Below are 22,778 nucleotides of genomic sequence, written 5' to 3'. Positions count from 1 at the left end.
AGCTGGTCAAACAGTATGACACACAGCAGACACTCCAGGTGCAGTTAACTGTTGACAAAACACCTATTCAAATCATAGCTAGCTACAGCCCCCCCACCATGACTTAGGATGCCCACTCCACCTATCTGGACTTACTTGAATCCATCAAGATTCAACCCTCTACCCTGATCCTGGGTGACTTTAACTACACAACCATAGAGTGGAAGGCATACCTCTCAATCTCATAGAGCAAAAAATCTTGACAAAGGCTAAAATGATGGGGGAACAAATAGGGACAGATTTTAAATATTGCTCTTACAAACTTAGAAAGTTGATAGAATAATAGGTTTTGCATTAGCATGAATTTTATGAAGGATGTGGAGTCTTAAACTCAAACTTTTGTCATTATTTAATGACTTCAATTCTCAGCTATTTGCCAGAAAAGTACAAATTTTAGGAGGAACACTCCAAAAATACAGGTTCATAGGTAGGTTCTAGGCTATCTGCCCGAGGACATTTATAAGCCTAGCCAGAGTGTGTCAGCTTTCACCACCCCATTGATTAATTAACTGAGCCTCTGTCAAGAAGAGCCAATGAAGTGATCCCAGGGATGTATTTTCTGTTACCCATCCACTCGTCAAGGTTTCTCTTGAAAAGTGTTAGTGAGGGGCTCTGCCTAATGTAGTTAGGAATTTTGTTCAAAAGCATGGGGAGTCTCTGTGACAGGAATCAATCCCTCCAGCATGTTCTATTTATTGTTGTGGCGAGGTTTAGCTCACTAGAGCGAGTGGCTTGCAGTGACTTGAATTTCTTTAGGTGGAGCATGTCCATCAATTCTGAGTTGGACATGGCTTTGTAATTCAGGCAGAGATCACCTCTGAGTAAGTGATATGCCCCACTAAGTACAGCCGGAGCTTTTCCAGTCGGGCTGCATAAGACATATGTTTGAGGCCAGTAATCCTCTTGGTGAGGTACTTTTGTGGTCTTTCCAGCTGTTGGAAGTGTCTTGTGAGGTAAATCCGAAATGGGGCATTGTACTCTATGATAGGTCTGATGAATGAAGAGTAGAAGAGTAGAATAGTATATGAGGCAAAAATCTGGACATTCTGTGAAAATCTATACAGTTGAGGTATGGTAGGCCTATTCTAGCCCAGACTCAAATGCCCATACATTCTTCAACTTTGTCAATGCCAGTGCATTGGATCAGCTGATTGACACCCCCATGAGAGGTTAAAATATCCTGGACCTGGAACTAACCAACATAAGTAGCCAGCGTAGCACCCCTACGGTGGTATCCTCCTTGGTAAGATCCAACCATAAGCAATCACTTTCAAAGTCACTATCTCCCCAACCCCCTCTTTACCAGGGTCAAACAAAAAAACTTTGTCAAAGCTGACTACAACCTCCTGAGAGCAGGTATAAGCAGCTTCACAGCCACCATCCCTTCAGTTGGAAGTAACACTAATGTCCAAGCCTACACCAAAAACTATTGAGCATCTACATAACTGCATGGACTCAGCAATATCTGACAGCACAGGACCAAATCATCTTACTCAAGGAAGAGTAAACCTGTCTGGTGGACAACAGCAATAAACAGGCTCTATAATAAAAGTAAAACATGCTCTCCAGGACCAGGAAGGAGCAGGTGCCAAGCTGGAAGAAATCTCTCCTTTGTCTGAACAAGCAATTAAGGTCACTGGTGAAATCCTCTAAGTCTAACTTTGAGTCCATATTGGCCACATTCACTAAGGACAGTCACAAGGCCTTCTTCACATGTGTGTGCAATCTCAAAGGTAACACTCAAATCTGCTCTGAACTGGTGGTCAAGAACACCGCATACACAAATGCCATAGATATAGCCTACCTGCTGCCATACAGGTTCAGTGAAAACTTCACCTGCTTTCTCACTATCAGTAAACAAGGACATCCCCAGCACCTGCCCCTCTCCCCTCATCACTAGGGAGCAGGTCTTTAATGCCCTGTCAAAGGCAAAAAATAAAGCCTCCATGGGATCTGACAACATCCCTGGCTGCATTCTACATTAATTCAGGCATGATCTCTCAGCAACATTAGGCACCCTTTTCAACCAAAGCCTGAGCAAGGGCTTTGCCCCAGTCAAATGGAGGGCAGCCACTGTCATCCCACTACTCAAAGGTAGAGCATCCACTGACCCAGGCAATTATAGTCCCATCAGCCTAACTAGCCTGATCTGCAAAGCCATGGACCCATTATCATGGACCTTATAAACAAGGACAATGGCAACCTCCAAACACTTGACCCCACAAAGTTTGTTTTTTGTCAAAGGGAGATCATGCCTGTAAAACTTGGTTTACTTCTTTGAAACAGTCACCAAAACCATGGATGAAGGAAAGATTGTGCACACCACCTACCTTGACCTAGCCAAAGCCTTTGACACTATTCCCCACTTGAGTATAATAGATAAACTCTCCCACCTAGAATCAATCCATAAGTTACCAGATGGGTAGCTAACTGGGTCACTGATAGAAACCACTCTGTCAAAATAGGGGATGCAATCTCTAGCAGTAGACCCGTAATGAGTAGCATACCCCAAGGATCAGTCTTGGGGCCTGTACTGTTTGGAATATACTTTTATGAGGTGCAAGCCAAAACCTGTGGTCTGTGGCTGACCAAGTCTGCAGATGACTGCAAGCCTGGCACTGTCTTAAATTCCCCTAGTGATATGAACATTCTGCAAGAGGGACTTACTCAAACTAATGACTAGTGCCAGAAGCATGGCTTCCAACTGAATGTCAAGAAATGCATAATTATCCCCTTTGAGGAAAATGGTGTCCCCACTAATTATCACATTAATAGCAATGCACTAAGCACACAATCAGTTGTGAGGGGCTTGGGCACCCAGGTTGATAGCAACCTGACTTTTGATCACCACATTGCCTCCATTGTACAGAAGTCTTTCTACATGGCCCACCTCATAAGTAAGGGTAGTTCATCCCAGAACAAGGAGGTCACAACACCCCTGTACTCCTCACTTATCAGACCCATTATTGAGTACAATGCCCCTTTTGTCATGTACCTTGCCAAGTACATGCAGCAGATGGAGAGAACACAGAGGTTCCCGACCAGGAAAATCCAGGGTCTCAAACACCTAGCCTATACATATAGGCTAAAAGCCCTGTCCCTCTACACAGTCTTGAACACACTGCTCAGAGGTGACCTGTGTCTGGCATACAAAGCCGTCTCAGACCCAGACTTGACGGAGTTGCTGCATATCCGTAAGTCAAGCTCCACAACTAAGGCCTCAACCTGGTCTGTGACATTAGTAGAACTTGTTGGCAGGATAGATTTGTGTCCCAGAGACTCCCCCATCTGTGGAATAGACTTCATTGCTATGTCAAGCAATGTACCTCACAAGCCCTCTTTAAGAGGAACCTGGGCAATTGGATGTGAAAGAGAAAATACACCCCTGGGATCCCACCTGTGTTCCTGCTGGACAGGAGAAGCAAGTGCTGACTTTATGGGAATATGAGAGAAATTCTTGGCTAGGCTTATAAGGGTCACCAGGCCAATAGCCCAGTATTGTCCTATGAACCTATGAACAGTTTCACATAATATATTTTTTTCTGGATAAAGATTTACCAAAAATAAGAAATTGATAAAGAATGCGCTGATGTATTAGATTATAAGTTTATTTATTGCCTCCAATTCTTGCCTCTTTTTTTCTTATTTTAATTATGCATTACTTTCTTTTTACCTCTTTCTCCTATTTATGTTCATTTTTCCACAGGTCCAGAACCCCTTGGAGCAGCCTAACTACATTCTGCTTAGGTCAGAGAATGTTCACCCTCTGCCCATCCAGGATTATCCTCACAGGGTTGTAGTGGTGGCAATAGTCTTGTAGCTACCTTGGCATGCCACAGCCTGGAATGCCATGCAGACCTTGTGCTTCAGGACTTTGTTGAGGATGTGATGAAGCAGGTAGTGGAATGGCATCTTTGTCCAGTCCAGGATACTCACTGCCCAAGTCAGTGCTAGCCACTGCATCACTACAGCCTTCCACTCCCTCGATATGAGGGACATCCACTGCAACAACTTCAGGCAGTAGGGACATTTAAGGTCCTGTGGACTGGCTGTGCTCTTGTGATGAACCCCTCTTTACTTCCTCCTTCAGTAATCCTCTCTCCTACATCTTTTAACTTAATTTCTGCTGAAACTATCCTAAAAAGAAAATTGAGAAATAGGGGGTCTATCCACCACAAAAACTTTAATACTCTTCCTGCCCTACCTCCTCCTGCACAGCCCACTTGATGTATTCAATCTGCACGTCCCTCTTTGTTATATCTCCCCATTTTCCATATTTCCAACTTCCTCTTTCCACTCTTTCAATGAAGCAATCATGCTGTCCACATAAAGATAGCATTACAGAAAACATAAAACCATTTATATTTTAAGAAGTTAAGATAAATAGGTGCAATGTGTGACTTAAATATGTGTGAATACTTAAAACATGTTTACTCACAGCTACTTTTGTCCATAATACTCAAATATTTCTGAAATCATATGATCATTTACATTTTCACATAGCGCATTACACACACTTAAAGCTTAACTTCAAAACTTTACACATTTCAGAAAAATAGATTTTTTTCAAAAGCTTTTGCATTCACCTGTAAATAATTTGCAATTAGTGCATTTGCATGTAGGGGTAGGGGTGCGTTTATCAAATAACCTCTGGGTAAGTGAGGACCTTGGGACTATAAATACCAACCTTAGTAGCTCTCAGTGTATCCAGAAGCTATAGACTGCTATAACTTAATCCACAGGCAAGGCCCCTTGGTTGGCTTTGTTTTTAAAGAGTTATTTGACTGTTATAACTTACATACTGAATATGTTTTCCTTGATCTTTCTGAAAAGTAGACATATAAAAATATACTCATAGCTCCATACATCAATTGATAGAAAGAAAAGGATGCACATTTTAAAATACAGATTGTAGCCCTTCTCCCTGTCTGAAATATAATCTCCTGTCTCCAGTGCTGATTTAAATGATGTCTATAATTCACATTCTGTGAATTTGGCCACAATAGCGTATCCTCACTGTCATATCATATGTATTTACTTTGCTATTATTGGCCTCTCTTTCAATAGGGGAACAATAACTTACTCTCAATGTGTTGTCATAGGACTTAATTTTACTGTGATGTTATTGTTCTTGTATAGTTTCTCATAATGGGAAATCAATTGCATGTTGCACTGTGAGCCCCACAGACCAGTTCACCTACCCAGTCAACAAATAGAAATACATAAATAAATAAACAAACAGACAAACAAATAAATAAATAACTGCATTACTGAATACTTCAATATGAGTTCGGAATCATTATCTTCAAAAGAGGACCTCTTAACACCATTTTTGTACTATGACACCACTATAAAATGCTAGTTGTAATTATGGCGGAGTTATAATTTCTGTAATGTCCTTTACAAAAATATGAACAATGTCAACATTTACAATATAACCAAAAAAAAAAAAAAAAAAAAAAAAAAAAAAGAAGAAGAACTGGGTTAATTTAGTAAATTATTGACTTAGTGCCATTAAATAGTTTACCATATGAAACTGATTTGTTTGATAACAGATGCAGTTGTTGTTGTTTTATGTGTTGTAGATGTACCTGAAGTTGTGGTTGTGACAGATGTTGTAGTAGTAGGACTAGCAGTGGTACTTGTAACATCTGTACTTGAAGATGTAGTTGGAGATGTTGTAGTTGAAGCTGACGTAGTTGTAGGCACTTCTGGAAAACAGGAATAAAGATCAGTGTTTTATAAACAAATGTTCTTTGTATAGTGTGCTCAGACTTTTTTTCTATGTATGTAATGTTCAGCATATCTCTACAAGCACACAACATAATTAGTGACAAATCATCTACAGGACCTTGTTCCAGAATTTTATCATAACCAGTCAATTTAACCAAGTTATATGGTGATGTTACACAATTGTTTTTAATACTTGGAGCTTTAGCTGTTCCAATGTTGTATGAGGCAAGACAGATAAAGAAAAAGGTATAGGGGAGCTTTTAAGGCTGTGAAATATATAGTGCTGCCTTGCACACAGCAACCAGAATTGAAATGCATGTGTGATCCCCCACTGCCTTTAAAATTTCTAATATACATAATTCAGCCAGACTTCTTTTTTTGTGTAAGCAGCACCAAATAAATTAAAGCAGTTTCAGCTTCCTGGAACTATTCTGAGATTGCTGAAGTTTTATGCCCCAGCATTAGAATAGAGCATATAACACCTGTCTTACTTTAGAAAGATGTGTAAAAAGCTACCCTTTTCATGATTTCAGAGCATAATTGCAGAATTCCGTGCCCTACTATAATGTTCTGCTTACTTCGCATACACATTACAACTACATTTAATTCTAAGGGAATTTTAAGAATGCTGTATTTTCATTTTGTATAGTTTGTCCTGCTGATTATATCAGTAGAGACACTGAACTCTTCTTTCACTCCCTTTCTTGTCTTCTAATTATTCACACCTTTACTTACTTTACTGTTCTTTCAAATTCTAATCCCCCTGGAGTCTAAAACCACTGTTCTGATTTCTAGTTTTGTTGTATTTGTTTTACTAAAAAAAGTATGTCTTTGTCTGAGCCGAGTGGAGGAGGGGCATTGACTACAACTCTGATCTGAGATTTATAACAATAAATATCCTGTTTTTTTTTGCTTATTTTTACTAGTTTCTGTGGTGGTGGTGCTGCAGTAGCATTGTCGCCTCACAGTAAGACGCTGTCCGGTTCGATTCTCAGCTAGACCGTCTTCTGCATGGAGACATGCGTGAATGGGCGTACCTTCATTGAAGATTGTGCATCAGGGCTGGTAACTTGACACGTAAAAATCAACTACCAATTTTTAGCGGACCGGAGTTCCACTGTGGCGACCCCTAACCGGGAAAAGCCGAAAGACACAAACAAACAAACAATTGCTTCTAGCAATTTATTTATGGCACTTTTTATTGCCTGCTGCATACTTTTTATTGTATTTTATTGCTATTATCTTATCTGCACAGTTAAACTAAAATTGTCTGCCTTACAGGGCCTGATAAATAAGGTTCTTGCTGTCACACTGTCTGTAAAGCTTTTTAGCTTCACTGCATGAAAGGTATTAACAAGAAATTTTCTGTACTTGTTAAGCACATGTTTGTTTGTTCTGATTTCCTGTCAAGGAGTGTATCCTATAACTGATTTGTTTGCAGTTAAAAAACTTTCTGTAGAGTCTCCTTGCTCCTTTATCTGTTTAAAAACTTTCATTTTGTGGCTCACTGCTGTTGTTCTCATGTGATAAGCATTTCTGTAGTGTTTACTGTCTAAATGAGTGCAGGTTAGTAGGTGTAGTATTGCTCTCCACCATTCATCCCTGTTAGTGTCTTGCTGTTATACTTGGTGGCTTTGGAGTTGCCCGCCCCTACTGTAAATTTGATCTGGGGCACTCCTCCCAGACTAGTGTCATTAGCTCATTCTACCTAATACAGAGAGACCATTTGAGAAGGCCAACCCACCTAGTTTTCTAAAATTAAAAATGAATTATCTTCTGCTTCTCCTCTCTCTCTTTCCTTTACAAAAAAAAATATTTGCTAGAATCTCCCTGTGTTCTGCTTAACTGTAACAAAAAAAATGATACTTGTTTACTGCCTTTCCTGTAACTAGTCTAGTCCAGATACAGATTTGCTATATCAGGACTGTTTGTAAGCTTCTGAGCCCCCCAAACCTGTTTGTGTTAGAGGGAAGCCTGCTAGCTTACCAGTGGGAGTGGTAAGCACTAGGTACCCTATCTACCACAATAAGGAGTGTTTTTTGAGCCCAGACATTGTAGTTATTGGTCGTTTTGGGCAATTTTTCCATCTCTCTCAACTTTCTGATTTAAAAGCCTACATTTGCACTTGTTTCCCCCCTTTCCTGTAACTAGTCTAGTCCAGAGACGGATTTGCTGTATCCAGGACTGTTTGTAACCTCCTGAGGTCCCAAAGCCTTTCTGTGTTAGAGGGAAGCCTGCTAGCTTATCAGTGATTGTGGTAAGCAGGTAACCTATTTACCACATAAGGAGTGGTTTCTGGCCCAGAAATTGTAGTTATTGGCCGCCTCGGCAATTTTTCATCTCTCTCAACTTTCTGATTTAAAAGCCTGCATTTGCACTTGTTTCTTTTCTGTAACTAGTCTAGTTCAGATACAGATTCTTAGTTTTAGCACTTGAATTAGCTTATTCGTGCTCAGCACTTGTTCAGAACTTGTTGTAAGCACTAAATAAGCTACAAATTACTACAGCACTCAACCTTCCTCATTACCTAGAGGAAAACAGTTTTTGTACTTAGTTTCCTCACTTGCTTAGAGAAAAACAGCTCTTGTACTCACGTTCCTCACTTGTCTAAAGGAAAATAGTTTTTATATTCAAGCATGCCCAAGGGTCAACTTCCAGTATTCTCTCCTATCTGATGAATCTGGGCATCTTGGGGTAATCTAGCAATTGCGTCATGTACACAGGCAACCCTCTCCTCCTACCACCCAACACTACAACCTGTAAGAAATGCATTTATCTAGCCAAACTGTAGGTAAAGCTCTCTCCAACCAAGACTGAACTTGACAGTCAAGAGGTGAAGGTAAACACTTGCACCACACCACACTCATCACATAGTCCCACTAAACCTACATAACCAGAATCCACACATAGAAACACAAAAACATTCACAGAGGCTCTCAATAATAATCTGCTCAAGCAACAGAGACCTCCAAACCAGAAACACAAACAACCTTCACCCCCCATCACAACCCAAATGACACATAGCCCTCAGACTCAGTGTGCCACTCAACCACAGCCCATAAGGCAAAACAACGTCCCCAACACATTAGTCAAGGGTGACTCTATAGTCAGGCACAATGATGTCCTACTCAGCAGGCTAAACAAGGAGAAGGTTACTGTCAGCTGCCCGTTGGGTGCCAGGATCTGCTACATAACCCACGCACTCAGGTCATGCCACAACAAGTACAAATATGAGTCTGTTGTTGTCCATGTTGGTGTGAATGACCTGAGATGTACCACCCTGGACTACATGAAAAGAGACATGGTGGGTGATCTGTAGCAAGCTACAATTTGTAGCCCAGGCAGGTATGACCCTAGCCCTGAGAAGCATCCTGCCATCACCCAGAATGATACTACAGTACAAGGACAAAATGATTGACTTCAACAATTGGCTAAGCTTCTGGTGTCATTCTAAGTGGATCCAGTATCTGTCTGCCTGGGATGACATGGTTGACAGACCATGACGCTTTGCCAAAGATGGCCTGCACCTGTCGCCCATGGGATTCTGGATACTGGCTAAGGTTCTTGCTGCTCCTATAGTGCCTTTTTTAGGCAAGGTTCAAATGACAAATTCACCACCATAACAGGAACAGACAAGCAAAAACTGAGGGTGATGCTACTCAATGCTAGAAGTCTAAATCTCAAAATGTACTCACTCGACTCCTTAAAATGGAGAACATCGATATCTGTGCAGTGACTGAGACCTGGTTCAAGGCTCCAGAGAGCACCCCTGCGCTACCAGGCTATAACTCATTCCACACGTTTCGGCCATGTAACCTGGACCGGAACACCAAAGGCAGAGGTGTGTCCATATTCATTAAGGATATCTGCACCTCCAGGCTAGTTGCTTAGCATAATGCAGCCAAGGTTATCCAAGTGTAACTAACTCTGGGCAAAACTGCAATCCAAATTGTAGCTTGCTACAGATCACCCACCATGCCTCAGGATTCCCACTCCTCTTTTCTTGATGTACTGGAAAATATTAGGGTTCAACCAAAATCCCTAATAATGGGCAATTTCAACTACCCCACCATTAACTGGGAAAACTACTCATGTACCAACTCCTTTGCTCAATGCTTTCTGGAATTCATAAACTCCAATGCCCTGGATCAACTTATCCACACCCCCACCAGGGGCAACAATATCCTAGATCTAGTCATTACCAGCATGAGTGACCAGTGTTCCACACCTGAAGTTAACACCTCATTGGTCCAATCTGACCGTAAGCTAATTACCCTAGATGTCCACATCCTACCCCCACCCCCCATTAAGGAAACCATAGAAAAAAATTTCTCCAAAGCCAACTTCATGCTTCTTAAGACAGAAGTGGTGAACTTCATGACATGCATGCAGATGGACAATATAGCTACGACTACTGAATCCTACACAATTGCACTTTATAAGCACTTGCATTAGTGCATGGATTGTGTTATCCCAAACAAAACCAAGACACTATCCTCCATAAAAAGGAAGTCAATCTGGTGGTCCCCTGCCACAAACAAACTGTACAACAGAAGGAAGAAACTGTTGCAAAAGAGAGTAAAATTCCATGAGTGGAGGAGCTCCCTGATCAGCCTCAGTAAGAAGCTGCGATCCCTGATAAAATCCTCCAAAGCTAGTTACAAAAACAAAATCGTCACTGATTCTAAAGACAACTACAAAGCATTCTATAGCTATGTCAAGAATCTCAATGGCAACACTCAGATCTGTTCTGAGTTACAACACAATGGCACTAAATATACAGACCCAACTGATATTGCCAACATCTTGGCAGATAGGTTCTGTGCTAACTTTACCCCCCTCTCACCCCCTAAAGAGCCCATCTCTATACCGGAAGAATGCAAAGTTCCTTTAATCACGGCAGCACAGGTAAAAAAGCACACTCTCCAAAGCCAAGAACACAGCATCCATGGGACCAGGCAACATCCCAGGCTGCATTCTACACGAACTGGCACCCCAACTAAGTACCATGTTCAATCATAGCCTCACCTCAGACTTTTTGCCTGCTGAATGGTGCACAGCGACGGTTATCCCACTCCACAAGGGGGGAGCCTTGACTGACCCCGGGAACTACTGTCCCATTAGCCTGACGAGCCTGGTCTGCAAGGCCATGGAATGTATCATCATGGAACTTATAAACAAAGACATTGGTAATCTCCGAACTCTGGACCCCACCCAGTTCAGGTTTGTAAAAGGCAGATCATGTCTCCTAAACCTGATAGATGTCTTTGAAGCAGTCACCAAAGCCGTAGACAAGGGTAAGGTGGTTCACGCAGCCTATCTAGATCTTGCCAAGGCTTTCAACACCATCCCCCACTCTGGAACTATAGATACACTCATTAAACTAGGTATAAATCCCTATGTCACAAGATGGGTTGCCAACTGGCTCACTGACAGAACCCACACTCTGAAAGCAGCAGACTCCAAATCCGACATCAGACCAGTGACAAGTGAAGTACCACAGGGTTCAGTCCTGGGTCCTCTCCTGTTTGGTATCTACTTCTCTGAAGTACAGGCTAACACAGAAGGTATTTGGCTAACAAAGTTCACAGATGACTGCAAACTAGGAGCCATAATCAAAACTCCTAATGATGTGGACATCTTACAAAAGGGCCTCACTGAGACAGATGCCTGATGTCAAAGCCATGGTCTCAAGCTCAATGCCAAAAAGTGCATTGTCATCCCCTTTGGTAAAAACTCTGTACCCATGAACTACAACATAGGCGGTAGTATACTTAACACCGAAAGTGTGATAAGAGACCTTGGGACATAGATGGACAGTAGTCTCTCCTTTGATAATCACATCGCCACAGTAGTCAGGAAATCCTTCTACATGGCGCACCTCATCATAAAAGGTTTCTTATCCAAGAAAAAAAGAGGTAATTGTTCCTCTCTACTCATCACTCATTTGACCCATTATAGAGTACAACACCCCTTTTGGTACGTATGTCACATGACATCTACAACAACTGGAAAGGCCACAGAAATACCTCACAAGGAGAATTACCGGCCTCAAACAGATGCCCTATGCAGACCGTCTCAGAAACCTCCAGCTTTACTCCATCACGTATCGCCTACTCAGAGGTGACCTCTGCCTAACATACAAAGCTATGTCAAACCCAGAGCTGTTGGACATGCTCCACTTAAAGAAATCCCAATCCCTCCACGCTACATGCTTTAGGGACCACAATAAACAAAACATGCCGGAGGGATAAATTCCTGTCCCAGAGACTTCCCATACTCTGGAATAAACTACCTATCTATATCAAACAAAGCTCCTCATTAGCACTCTTCAAGAAAAATTTGATGATTGGATGGGAAATAGGAAATTCACCCCGGGGATCACCTCTGTGGCTCTGCTCGACAGTGGCACAGGAAAATAATTTTCTTGGGTGGCAAAAGCCAGGGTACCTTTTTAGCTGGGCTTATATAGGCCCCAGGGCTGATAGCCTAGTACCTACCTATAAACCTATGAACCTATGAGAGGGTCAGGTGAGTGAGAGCATGGGCATTCCCAATGAGAAGAGAGATGGGAATGGAGCATGGTCTTGAAGGTGGAATGGTTTTGGGTGATTTGAATGTTGGGAGGAAGTGAATTCCATAGGCGATCAAGGGAGAAATACAGGAGAAATTGCCCAGGTGCACATAAGGGTTTATACCCTTCGAGGAGGTTTTGGTTACTGGACCTGAGTAGTCTGTTAGGAGGATGCAAGGTGAGTATGGCATAGAGGGAAGAGCAGTTAGAGGGTTTGAAAATGAGTTTGTGAGCAGTTAACAGTCGAATGCAAGAGAGAGAGTGGAGGAGTTCCAGCCAGTTCAAGGAGTGAAGTGCATCATAGTGGTGAGACGAAGATTTGGTCCCAGTAGCAAAAGTAGAGATTTTTTGTAGCTGGATGACAGTTTTCATTTTAGGTCAGAAATGAAGGTTGGTGAGTAGAGGGGCTCCATACAAGAGAGAGAGGATGAAGTAGGAAATAGACAGTATATGTTTGGAGGAGGGAGGGAGATAATGACTGTGACAAATACAGCATTCCAAGCTTTTGGTGTGTTTTCTTAATACTAGTTTGTATATGAATGTATGAATGTCAAACTTTAAATGTTCATCAGTGATAACACCTAGAAGTTTTGTATGGGAGACAGCTTCAATGGGAATCTTATTCTGTTGACTATAGAGAAGGAATTTTTATCGATAAAGGTTGTTTTAGATGAGGTAAAGATAATGATTTTGGTTGTAGATGCATTGAGAGCAAAGTGATTTTTCAGCATCCAAGACACGGTACAAGAGAAGACATCTTGTGTTAATTGCATGAGTTTGAGGAGAGATTGAGCATAGCAAATGATGGTGGAATTGTTCACGTTTTGGACAAGTTTGGTATTAGAAATGCACTGATAAAAATTATTAATGAAGATGTTAAAAAGTAAGGGACACAGTATCGAGCCATGCGGAACTCCTGTTGGAGTTTGAAGGAAGGAAGAGGTTCTATTGTTCCACTTGACAGCTTGCTGTCTATTAGAAAGGTAACTGGAAAACCAGTTAATAGAGGAGGGGGAGAGATTGAGAAGAAAGAGTTTTGACAAGTGAAGGTTGTGGGAAACAGTTTCAAATGCTTTTGGGAAGTCTAGGAGAAGGGTAGATACAATGTTAACAAAGCTCCAAGAGTGTAGAACAACTAGCAAACAAAAAGGCACTAAGGTAACGTAACAGGTAACTCACAAAACTTTTATTGGTCATCAAATGAATAAATGAAGAATCATAAATACAGCAACTTGAACTAAGCGCTTTCACCCTCATGGGCATCTTCAGAGTCAGTTAACTTCAGTAAAAACAACCTTTAAATACAGCTGTTAATTAAAACTTAATTAATCAATGATGAAAAAGTAGGAGAGTAGTTAATTAAACAATTATCCCCTAAAATTCCTGTTCACCAAATCTTAAAATCCTACTCAACAATACCTTGTTTGCTAGAGTCTCAAGTAAATATTAGCTACCCAGAATAAATAAAAAAAAAACAAAATAAAACATAAAAAACTAAAAAACAGTGTGTGCAATAATAAACATTCCATATAGAACAGAAAACATATCTGTTAAAATATTTGAATTTAAATTTACATAGTTATATGTTATATACAAACTGCCTTGTATCTTAAAATACCATTCTTCATTTATTCATTTGTTGACCAATAAAGGTTTTGTGAGTTACCTGTTACGTTACCTTAGTGCCTTTTTGTTTACTAGTAGATACAATGTTGCCTGAGTCTCAGGCACTGTTGATGATGTCAAGGAAGGAGAGAAGGGCAGTGGTAGTACTATGTCCAGGTCTAAATACATGTTGAGTTTGAAAAAGAAGTTGATTGTCTAGCAGTTAGGGAAGGAGTTGCAAATGTATGAATTTTTTAAGGACCTTTGAGCTAGAAGACAGGATGGCTATAGGACGGAAGTTGGAAATATCAGTATTGTTGCCTCCTTTATGGAGGATAATGATGAACGCTTTCTTCCAGTGGAGAGGTACATAGAATTCTTGGATTGAATGGTTGATAAGTATGGTGATGGGAAGGGCTATACCATTGGCAGCTAGCTTAAGAAAGTTAGATGGAAGGTTATCTGGTGCCTGAGAGCATGGTTTTAGTTTTAGTAGAAGTTTTTTATGGTGTGCAGAGAGATGGGTTATATGGTAAAGGGGGGGATGAGTAGCGTTGATGTCAGTGGGACTTGAGTTGAGGGTGTGGGGTGAGGGCAGAGTAGAAGTGTTATTGGAGAATGATGTGGTGAGCTTGGCTATTGAATCAATAAGGAAAAAGTTGACTTGGGTAGCGAAGATATGATCTGGAGAGTTAGGGTCAGGGCAGGGATTGTTTTTTTTTTTTTTGCCAGGAGTGAGGAGAGCAGATATACTGTTCCAAAATTTTTGGGGGTTGGATCTATGATTGTTTTGAAGCTTGGAGTCATAGGACTTTTGGTATAAAGCAATTTGTTTTTTCACTTTATTACAGAGTTGCTTATACTCAGTAAGGCTGTTAGGTGTTTCAGATTTATGGTAACGCTTCCAAGATTTATCTCTGAGATGCATGAGTGTAATAGTTGCTTTAGTTAGCCAAGGGGGTGGATTTGGTTTTGATTTTTTTAGCTCTGGGGGCAGCAAAGCTATCTAGTAGGTTATTGAATGTAATGCTGAAGTATGTAACAGCAGTGTCAAGAAGGAGGATTTTTATAGGGTTCCAGTTCATATATTTTAGTGAGTCAGAGAAAGCTAGAAGGTTGAAGATTTTTAGGGTATGAGTTGTGATGAAGTTCTGGTGAAGATGGGGGGAGGATGGTGAGCGACCAGCAAAGGCAGGGAGATGATCGCTCAGGGAGTTGAGTAGGGTGCCATTGTCAGAAATGGTAATTATTTGGGTGTAGCTGTGTAAGTTTATATTCTGAGGTTATGTAGGTGATTAAATAGAAGTCCAGTTTATATTTACATCACCTAGGAGTATAGTTTCATTGCTTATGTTGGATGAAACCCAAGAGAGGATATCTTCAAGAATGGGGATGTTATTTCTTGGTAGAATATAAAGAGCAGCTATGCATATGTTTTTATGGTTATTAATTTTCAGGAGGGCCAGGGTTAGTTCACCTGTTGCAAACTGGGGTATAGGCTTGGTAAAGGGTGTCACTGTTAGGTAGGAGGAGAAACGTAGGGCTACTCCACCACTTTTCTTTAGAGTTCTGTCATTTCTTATGATCTTGTAGTTGGGAGGAGTAATTTTGGAATCTTATGTGGCGAGTGGTATTTTAGTCATGTTTCAATGTTAGAAAGAATGTCAGGGTGGTAATGGGATAGTCAGGCATGAAGGGTAGGAAGTTTATTGCATAAACTTTGGGTGTTAATAGTAGCAAAAAGGAGAGGTATGGTGACAGGGTGAGGAAGACAAGGTAGGGTTAAAAGCATAGTTGACTAAGGGTCCAGGATTAGGATGTATGCCACCAGATAGGAGGATAGAGATTAGCTGGAGTTGGAGGGAGGCAAGGTCCTTAGATTCTTTGGAGTTGGAGTTGAGAGCAGGGTAGCTGGAAAGGTATGGATTGTGAGGGATTGGGACTGTATTACAGATATCAGGAAGAATCTTTCTAGTAAAGATGAGAGAGTCATTATAGTAAAAGAGGTGAGGAGACATATAAGTTGAGAGGTGAAAATTCTTTTCAGGCATGTATTGAAGTTGTATGATAGAGGGGGTAGTAAGAAACGTCAGGAAGTCTAGTAAGATAGAGTAGGCAGTAGAGGAGGAAAGGTAGACATATTAATGGTAGAGTATGTGTAGGTTTGATTTGCATGGTTTTGTAATGTTATGGTAGGCAGTGAGGATGTGCAGAGGGGAGAAGGAATTAGCAGAAGGCAAAGTGGTGTGTGTTCCTTGGTAGTAAAAATGGAGAAGGTAGAAACAGGTAAGGGGAGGGTACTGGGTAGTGGAAACAGGAGGGGTTGGTGAATGAGGAGGTGGGTGGGAAATGTTCAGATAGGCCGAATGCCAGTGGGGGTGTAGTTTTGGTCTTACAAGTGTAGAGGCATTGGGGGGGGGGGATTGTGGGCAGGGTAGGGGAGCGGATTGAGCCAAATGGGGTGGGCAGAGTTGAGAAGGAGCAAAGAGCAGAAGAGACCAGCAAAAACAATCAGTGATACAGGCACTCTTGAGCACTCAAAGATAGTGATAAGGTATGTTACTTATGAGTTAAGATTTGGTCTAATTCAAGGAGAATTGAACAGGTGTGACAATTGTGCAAAAACAATGGGAAAGGATCACAGGCCTTACAACTGCAGGGAGCAGGGAAAAAGTATTAAAAGTTACCTAATACAATGAGTGGGAATATATTGCCACCTAGTGGTGTTCCTGAGAAAAGTAAAATGTAGAATCTACTTATTACAGGGAGTGAAATGGCTGGAGGGAAGAGAGTTGGGAAAAGGGACTGCTGCAGAACTGCTAGTGTGCACACCGTGGGTTAGCTATACAAACACCTTAAAAATAAGCTTTAACAAAGAGTATTGAACATACATGCAGATGGAGGGGGTTTATTTTCAGAATGTCTTTGGATTTCTTCTTTGGTGAGGTATGTTCCTCAGTCTAAATGGAGCTGTAAAAGGGGGAAATGTGAGAGAAAAATACCTGAGCAAGCTGAAAAAGAGAGAAAAGTACTTTAATATAGAGGCATGGAAGAACTGGGAGAGGCAGTAATCGGATAGCCTGGAGAGATCCAGTTACATGTGATAAGTACAGCACAAAAAAAGGAGGAAAGACAGTTCAGAATGGAAATATGAGAGCAGTTCCAGGGAGAAATAAAGGAATTAGATGGAAGCAACACAGTTAAATGCAATTCAATAGGCATTGGGTGCATATACAAAAATGAGTTGTTCCAGGAGAATTAACAGCAGCAGGAACTTATTCACTGTACAGTCAACATACACAAATAAAAGTTCCTGTATAAGAACTGACAACAGAAGCTTATCTACTTTGCAGATAACAGACTACAGCAGGAGCTATTCCATTTTACAGCCAGAAGTGACCACAGCAGAAGTATTGCACACATAATTTATTTATTTTATTTTATTTTACATTTGCTAATCAGGAAAGTCTGACTGGATACATATCCATTTTCAGCGGAGGCCCGGGGAGAAAAGCTCCATGTTATCCCCTTGATGAAACCAAACGGTGTGGGATTGAGTGTTTGGAGGTTGCCAATGTTAATGTTAATGAGGTCCATGATAATCCATTCCATAGCCTTGCAGATCAGTCTTAGTTAGGCTGTTGGGTCTATAATTTCCTGGATCGGTGGATGTTCCACCTTTGTGCAAAAGTATGACAGTGGCTGCCCTCCATTTGACTGCGATGAAGCCAGTACTCAGGCTTTGGTTGAATAAGGTGCCTAATGGTGCTGCAAGTTCCTGCCTGCGTTTGTGCAGGATGCAGCTTAGGATATTATTGGGTCTCATGGAGGCTGCATTTTTTGCCTTTACGAGGGCAGTAATGACTTGCTCCCTAGAGATAAGGGGGGGGGGCAGGTGCTGGGGATGTCCTGATTTACTAATGAGGGGACAGAGGGGTGAAGTTTTCAATGAAGCTGTCTGTCAGTAGGTTGGCTATATCTACATTGTTTGTGTATGTGGTGTTCTTGACCACCAGTTCTGAGCAGATCTGAGTGCTGTCTTTGAGATTGTGGACATATGTGTAGAAGGCCTTATGATTGTCTTTAGTAAATGTAGCCAGTTTGAACTCAAAGTTTGCTTTGGAGGATTTTGCTAGTGCTCTTATTTGTTTGTTCAGGTTAAGGAGAGATTTATTTCAATTAGGCACCTGCTCCTTCTTGGCCCTGGACAGCAATTTTTCCTTTTATTATAGAGTTTATTTATTCCAGATGTCCACCAGACAGGTTTACCCTTCCTTGAGGAGGATGATTTTGTTCTGTTGGGTATTCCTGATTCTATGCAGCTATATAAATGCTCATATAGTATGTTGGTGTAGGTCTGGACACTTGTCCCAGTTCCGGTGGAGGTGGAGGGGGCTGTGAAGCTGTTTATACATTTGTCAGGAGGTTGTAATCAGCTTTGCAGAAGTTTTTTTTGTTTGACCCAAGCTGGGGGCAGGGGGTCGGGGGAGCTGGTGACTTTGCAAGTGACCGCTTTGTGGTCGGGTCTCACACATGACACTGTAGTGATGCTGCAGTGATGACTCATTTTGGTTAATACCAAGTCCAGTATATTATCATCTCTTGTGGGGGTGTCGACCAGCTGGTCCAAGGCATTTGCAATGACAAAATCAAGGAATCTCCTGCATTTGTATTTTGGTATGAGTAGTTCTTTCAATCAATGGTTGGATAGTTAAAGTCGCCCAGGATCAGGGTAAAGGGTTGAATCTTGACAGGTTCAAAGAGGTCTAGATAGATGAGGTGGGCATCTTGAGTCAAAGTCGGGGGCCTATGATTTGAATAGAGGTCTTGTCAATGGTTAACTGCACCTGGAGCTTCTTCTGCGTGTCATACTGTTTGACCAGCCTGGAGGTGTGTATGTCTTTAATATATATTGAAACTCCACCTCCTTCTGCTTTGCTGCCCATGGTTTAGGGTCTGAATGTATGATAGGCTGAGTAACCTGGTATGGCTGGGGTGACCTCCACAGCTTTGAACCATGTTTCTGTGACTGCACAAATGTCAGCATTATCCAGAGTTAAGAATGCTTGCAGTGAGTACAGTTTCATGTTTAGATGCCTAGTGTTTAGCAGCATGGCTTTTAATTTGCATTTCGATGAAATTTTCATGTTGCTTTTGGCATCATGGCATTGTCTAAAAAAGGCACTATGGGGGAGGCAAGAGCCTTTGCCAGAAGCCTGAAGTCCAAGGGAGACAGATGCAGGCCATTTCTTTCCAAAGTATCATGGTCTGTCAATCATGCCTTCCCAGGCTATCAAGTACTGGATCCCCTTGGAATGATACCAGAAACTAAGCCAATTGTTGAAGTCAATCATTTTCTGTTTGTATTGAGGCATCATTCTGGGTGATGATAGAATGCTGTTTAAGGCTAGGGTTGTATCTGCTTGGGACACACATTCAATGAGCTCAACCATGTCTCTCTTCATATAGTCCAGGGAGGTACATCTCAAGCCATTCACACCAACATGGACTATGACAGAGTCATAAAAGTATGTGTTGTTGAGAAACTTGACTGCATGTGTGATATGGCAGATTCTGGCACCTGACAAACAACTAACCGTGACTTTCTCCTTATCTAGCCTGCTGAGGGGCACATCTGTGCATCTTACAATGGAGTCTACTATAACTAAGATATTGGGTTTATGGTTAGGCCTTAGTGGCTGTGTGACACAGGTGTGCGATCTATGTGTGGTGTGTGGTGTGGTGGACTGTGGAGTTTGCATGGGATTTTTGCCTCAGAAGTCTCTTTTGTTTGGGTATGTTTTTGTTGAGGACCTCCCCATATGTGGGTGTGTGTTGTGCAAGTGTATAGGTGTGGGCCGTGTTTGAGGTGTGTTGTTTGTGTTAACAACATTCTCAGTGCCAGATATACTAGCTTGTGAGGAAGAGAGCATAGACTCTAGGTTCGTAATGTAATTGCATCTCTCACAAATTGTGTTCCTAGGTGGTAGTAGTGGAGAGTTGTCCATGTACATGAGGCAGTTGCTACACTGTCTCAGGAAGCCCATATCAACCAGACTGTCAAGAGAAACCGTAGGAAGTTGTCCATCCATATCTGTCAGAATCTGAGGGAGAGAGGCCAAAGAGAGCTAAAGGGTAAAGGGTGGAAGGTCTAATATGAGTACTGCTAGGTGATCACACAAGTGCTACTAAGGGAAAAGTTGTAGCTGGAATACTTCACAATGAGTTAAAACACTGAAGCTGTGGTGTGCAATGCACAGACAAGCCCAAACCAGCTCAAATGCAAGGTTTAAATACCACAAGAAATAGAAGATTCTAGTAACAAAGAAATCTAGCCAATCCTGCTAGCATCTGTTCACTTTACCAATCAGCTTGTGCCATACAAGGTCCAGGCAGCCCTACTACTTTCACTAGCAAAGACGTTGGCCTCTATCAACACAAGATGGTTGCCAGAAACACAAAGGCAAACACAGGATGGCTGCCAGTAACACAGAAGGCAAAGACAAACATCTCTGGATGCAGCAAACCTGCATCCAGACTACGCTACTCAATTTAAGGTTAAGAACATAGTAAAGCTCACAGAAAAAAAAGCACAGATTAACCACTTACAGACAAATTCAGAACTCACAGTATGAAAAAATACAGTAAACAATAATGAAATGCAATAAAATGCAGTTAAACAGTAATGAATTGTAGCAAATAGCAATGAAATATAAACAGTAATTAAACAGTAAATTGCTTTAAAATAGTGCAATTATGGATAAATTAGCTATAAGTTACAGATAAAAATTATACACAAGTGCACATGCAATAAAATGAGTGAAAATAAATGAAAAAAACACTTAGATTGATCTTGGAGCTTCAAGAATTTTGCAAAACCTCCCAGAGATGATGCACCTCAGTAGAGCCTGGTTCAAACAAGCCCAAACCAGCTCAAACACTGGTTTAAATACCACAAAAATAGAAGATTCTAGTAACACAGAAATCTAGACAATCCTGCTAGCCCCTGCTTTCTTTACCAATCAGCTTGTGCCAGACAAGGTCTAGGCAGCTCTGCTGCTCTCACTGGCAGAGAAGAATGGCCCCTACCAACACAAGATGGCTGTCAGAAACACAGAAGGCAAACATAAGATGGTCGCTAGAAACACTGAAGGCAAAAACAAACAGCTCTGGATGCAGCAAAGCTGTATCCAGAATATGTTACTCTATTTAATGGTTAAGAACACAGTAAAGCTCACAGAAAAGCACCAATTAACCACTTATAGACAAAAACAGCTTATATAAATTATATAGATACTCTGGGCATTGCCTTTGCTTTTGAGCCACATAATCAGCACAAAGGAAGACACTGATAATAACAAGGGCTCCAACATCACTCTCAGCCTTGGTAGGGAAAACACTATCTGCAATTAAGGAAATCACAAGGGAATCTGTGGTTAACAACGCTATCTATAGTCACAATAGGTAATATGAATTCAGGTATATAGTGTCTTTCATGGACTTGTAAGGAGATATTGACATAGACATATTAGATCATACAAAACAAATTATGTGCAGACTATTCTGCTGCCAAAAAAAAAATTAAATTAAAAAAGGGATCGAACACTGTCTTTTTAAGAAAACAGTCTGGTTGGGGAATTGGCAGCAGCACACATTCTATTAAACAGGAAGCATTATTGACAACGCGATTAAATGGATCATTCTGCAGACACACACATAGTGATGGCAGGTGGGGTGTTGCATTAGCAGATGTGGAGATATACAAAGTTAGTAATAAGCAATTTCTATTGTTCTAATGAAAGCAACATTGTACCCTTAAATATATTCTTAATATAATAAGACATTTTTACCAAAATTATCGAGGCAGTCTGATGGGGGATTTATGCAGTAGTAGAGTGTGTGTGTTTCTTACTCTGGTGTTATTATAGGTGGAGGGGATGTTATTTACATACGTGTTGTAGTTTTCTGTGTTATAATGCACACTTTCAGTGTTCTAAGGTTTCGTCTTTTGGGGTTTTGATGTTATGGTCTCAGTGTTTTGAGTTTCAGTGTTATGAGATTTCAGTGTTTTGAAGTAGACCCATATATATATATATATATATATATATACACACACACACACACACACACACACACACGCATATATATTTATACAACTGTGGAAGTTTGACCAGGGCATCAAGGAATATATCCTACACTTCCCTATTGGTGCCATGGGATTCTTTACATCCACTTAATTTACTAGCGATTCAAGCAGATGGAACCTCAGTTTATCATCTTATTTGAAGCACAACACACTCAGTAGTGGAGTATCCCTACACTGCAGTGTCAACAATTGATCTAGCTGGTGTGGGAATAGAACCCCACAACGTTTTGTAACAAACGTGAGAGTGCTACCTGTTGTGCCACTAGCACTTGCATGCTAGCATTTATCTAAGACCTATCTGTCTCTATCTGCTAACAAAAATATTCTTCCGGATTCTTGTACATAACAGACAAAATGTATCCAGTAGTATGTGGTCTTTGGGAGGTTGTGAAAACTGAACAAAAATTCAATGGCCATGATACCAAAAAAAAAATCCAGACCCTTTTTTATGTGGAATCATTTATGGGTCACACCTTTGCATACAGAAGATGGTGGTATACATCATCAAAAGCAGTGGATCAAAAAAAGATTTATAGTAGACGCTGGAATGGATATTAAAAATAAATGTGAAAGTGCTTTAGGCAAATCCTTCATTATGAAATACTGGGGCAGGATTTCATATATTTATATGAAAAGTAACATATTCTGTGTCACATACTTCATATTTTTCAAACTGGTAGC

The 22,778-nt window shown here is 41.0% G+C and overlaps 1 protein-coding gene across 1 annotated transcript in view; it reads right to left on the bottom strand.

Annotated features, from left to right (window-relative positions):
• Positions 1-22,778, bottom strand: part of LOC122801339 (salivary glue protein Sgs-3-like) — a 276,893-nt gene that overhangs the window by 125,900 nt on the left and 128,215 nt on the right. Inside the window, exon 5 of the mRNA XM_044070879.1 lies at positions 5,631-5,750. Within this exon, the coding sequence (XP_043926814.1) occupies positions 5,631-5,750 (120 nt within the window). The remainder of the gene's footprint in view (positions 1-5,630; positions 5,751-22,778) is intronic.

The sequence above is a fragment of the Protopterus annectens genome, chromosome 4.part1, assembly GCF_019279795.1.
Source record: "Protopterus annectens isolate FY-2018-M chromosome 4.part1, PAN1.0, whole genome shotgun sequence".
In the NCBI taxonomy this organism is placed as follows: domain Eukaryota; kingdom Metazoa; phylum Chordata; order Ceratodontiformes; family Protopteridae; genus Protopterus; species Protopterus annectens.
Note: the sequence above shows the minus strand (reverse complement) of the source record. Positions and strands in the feature narration are given on the sequence as shown.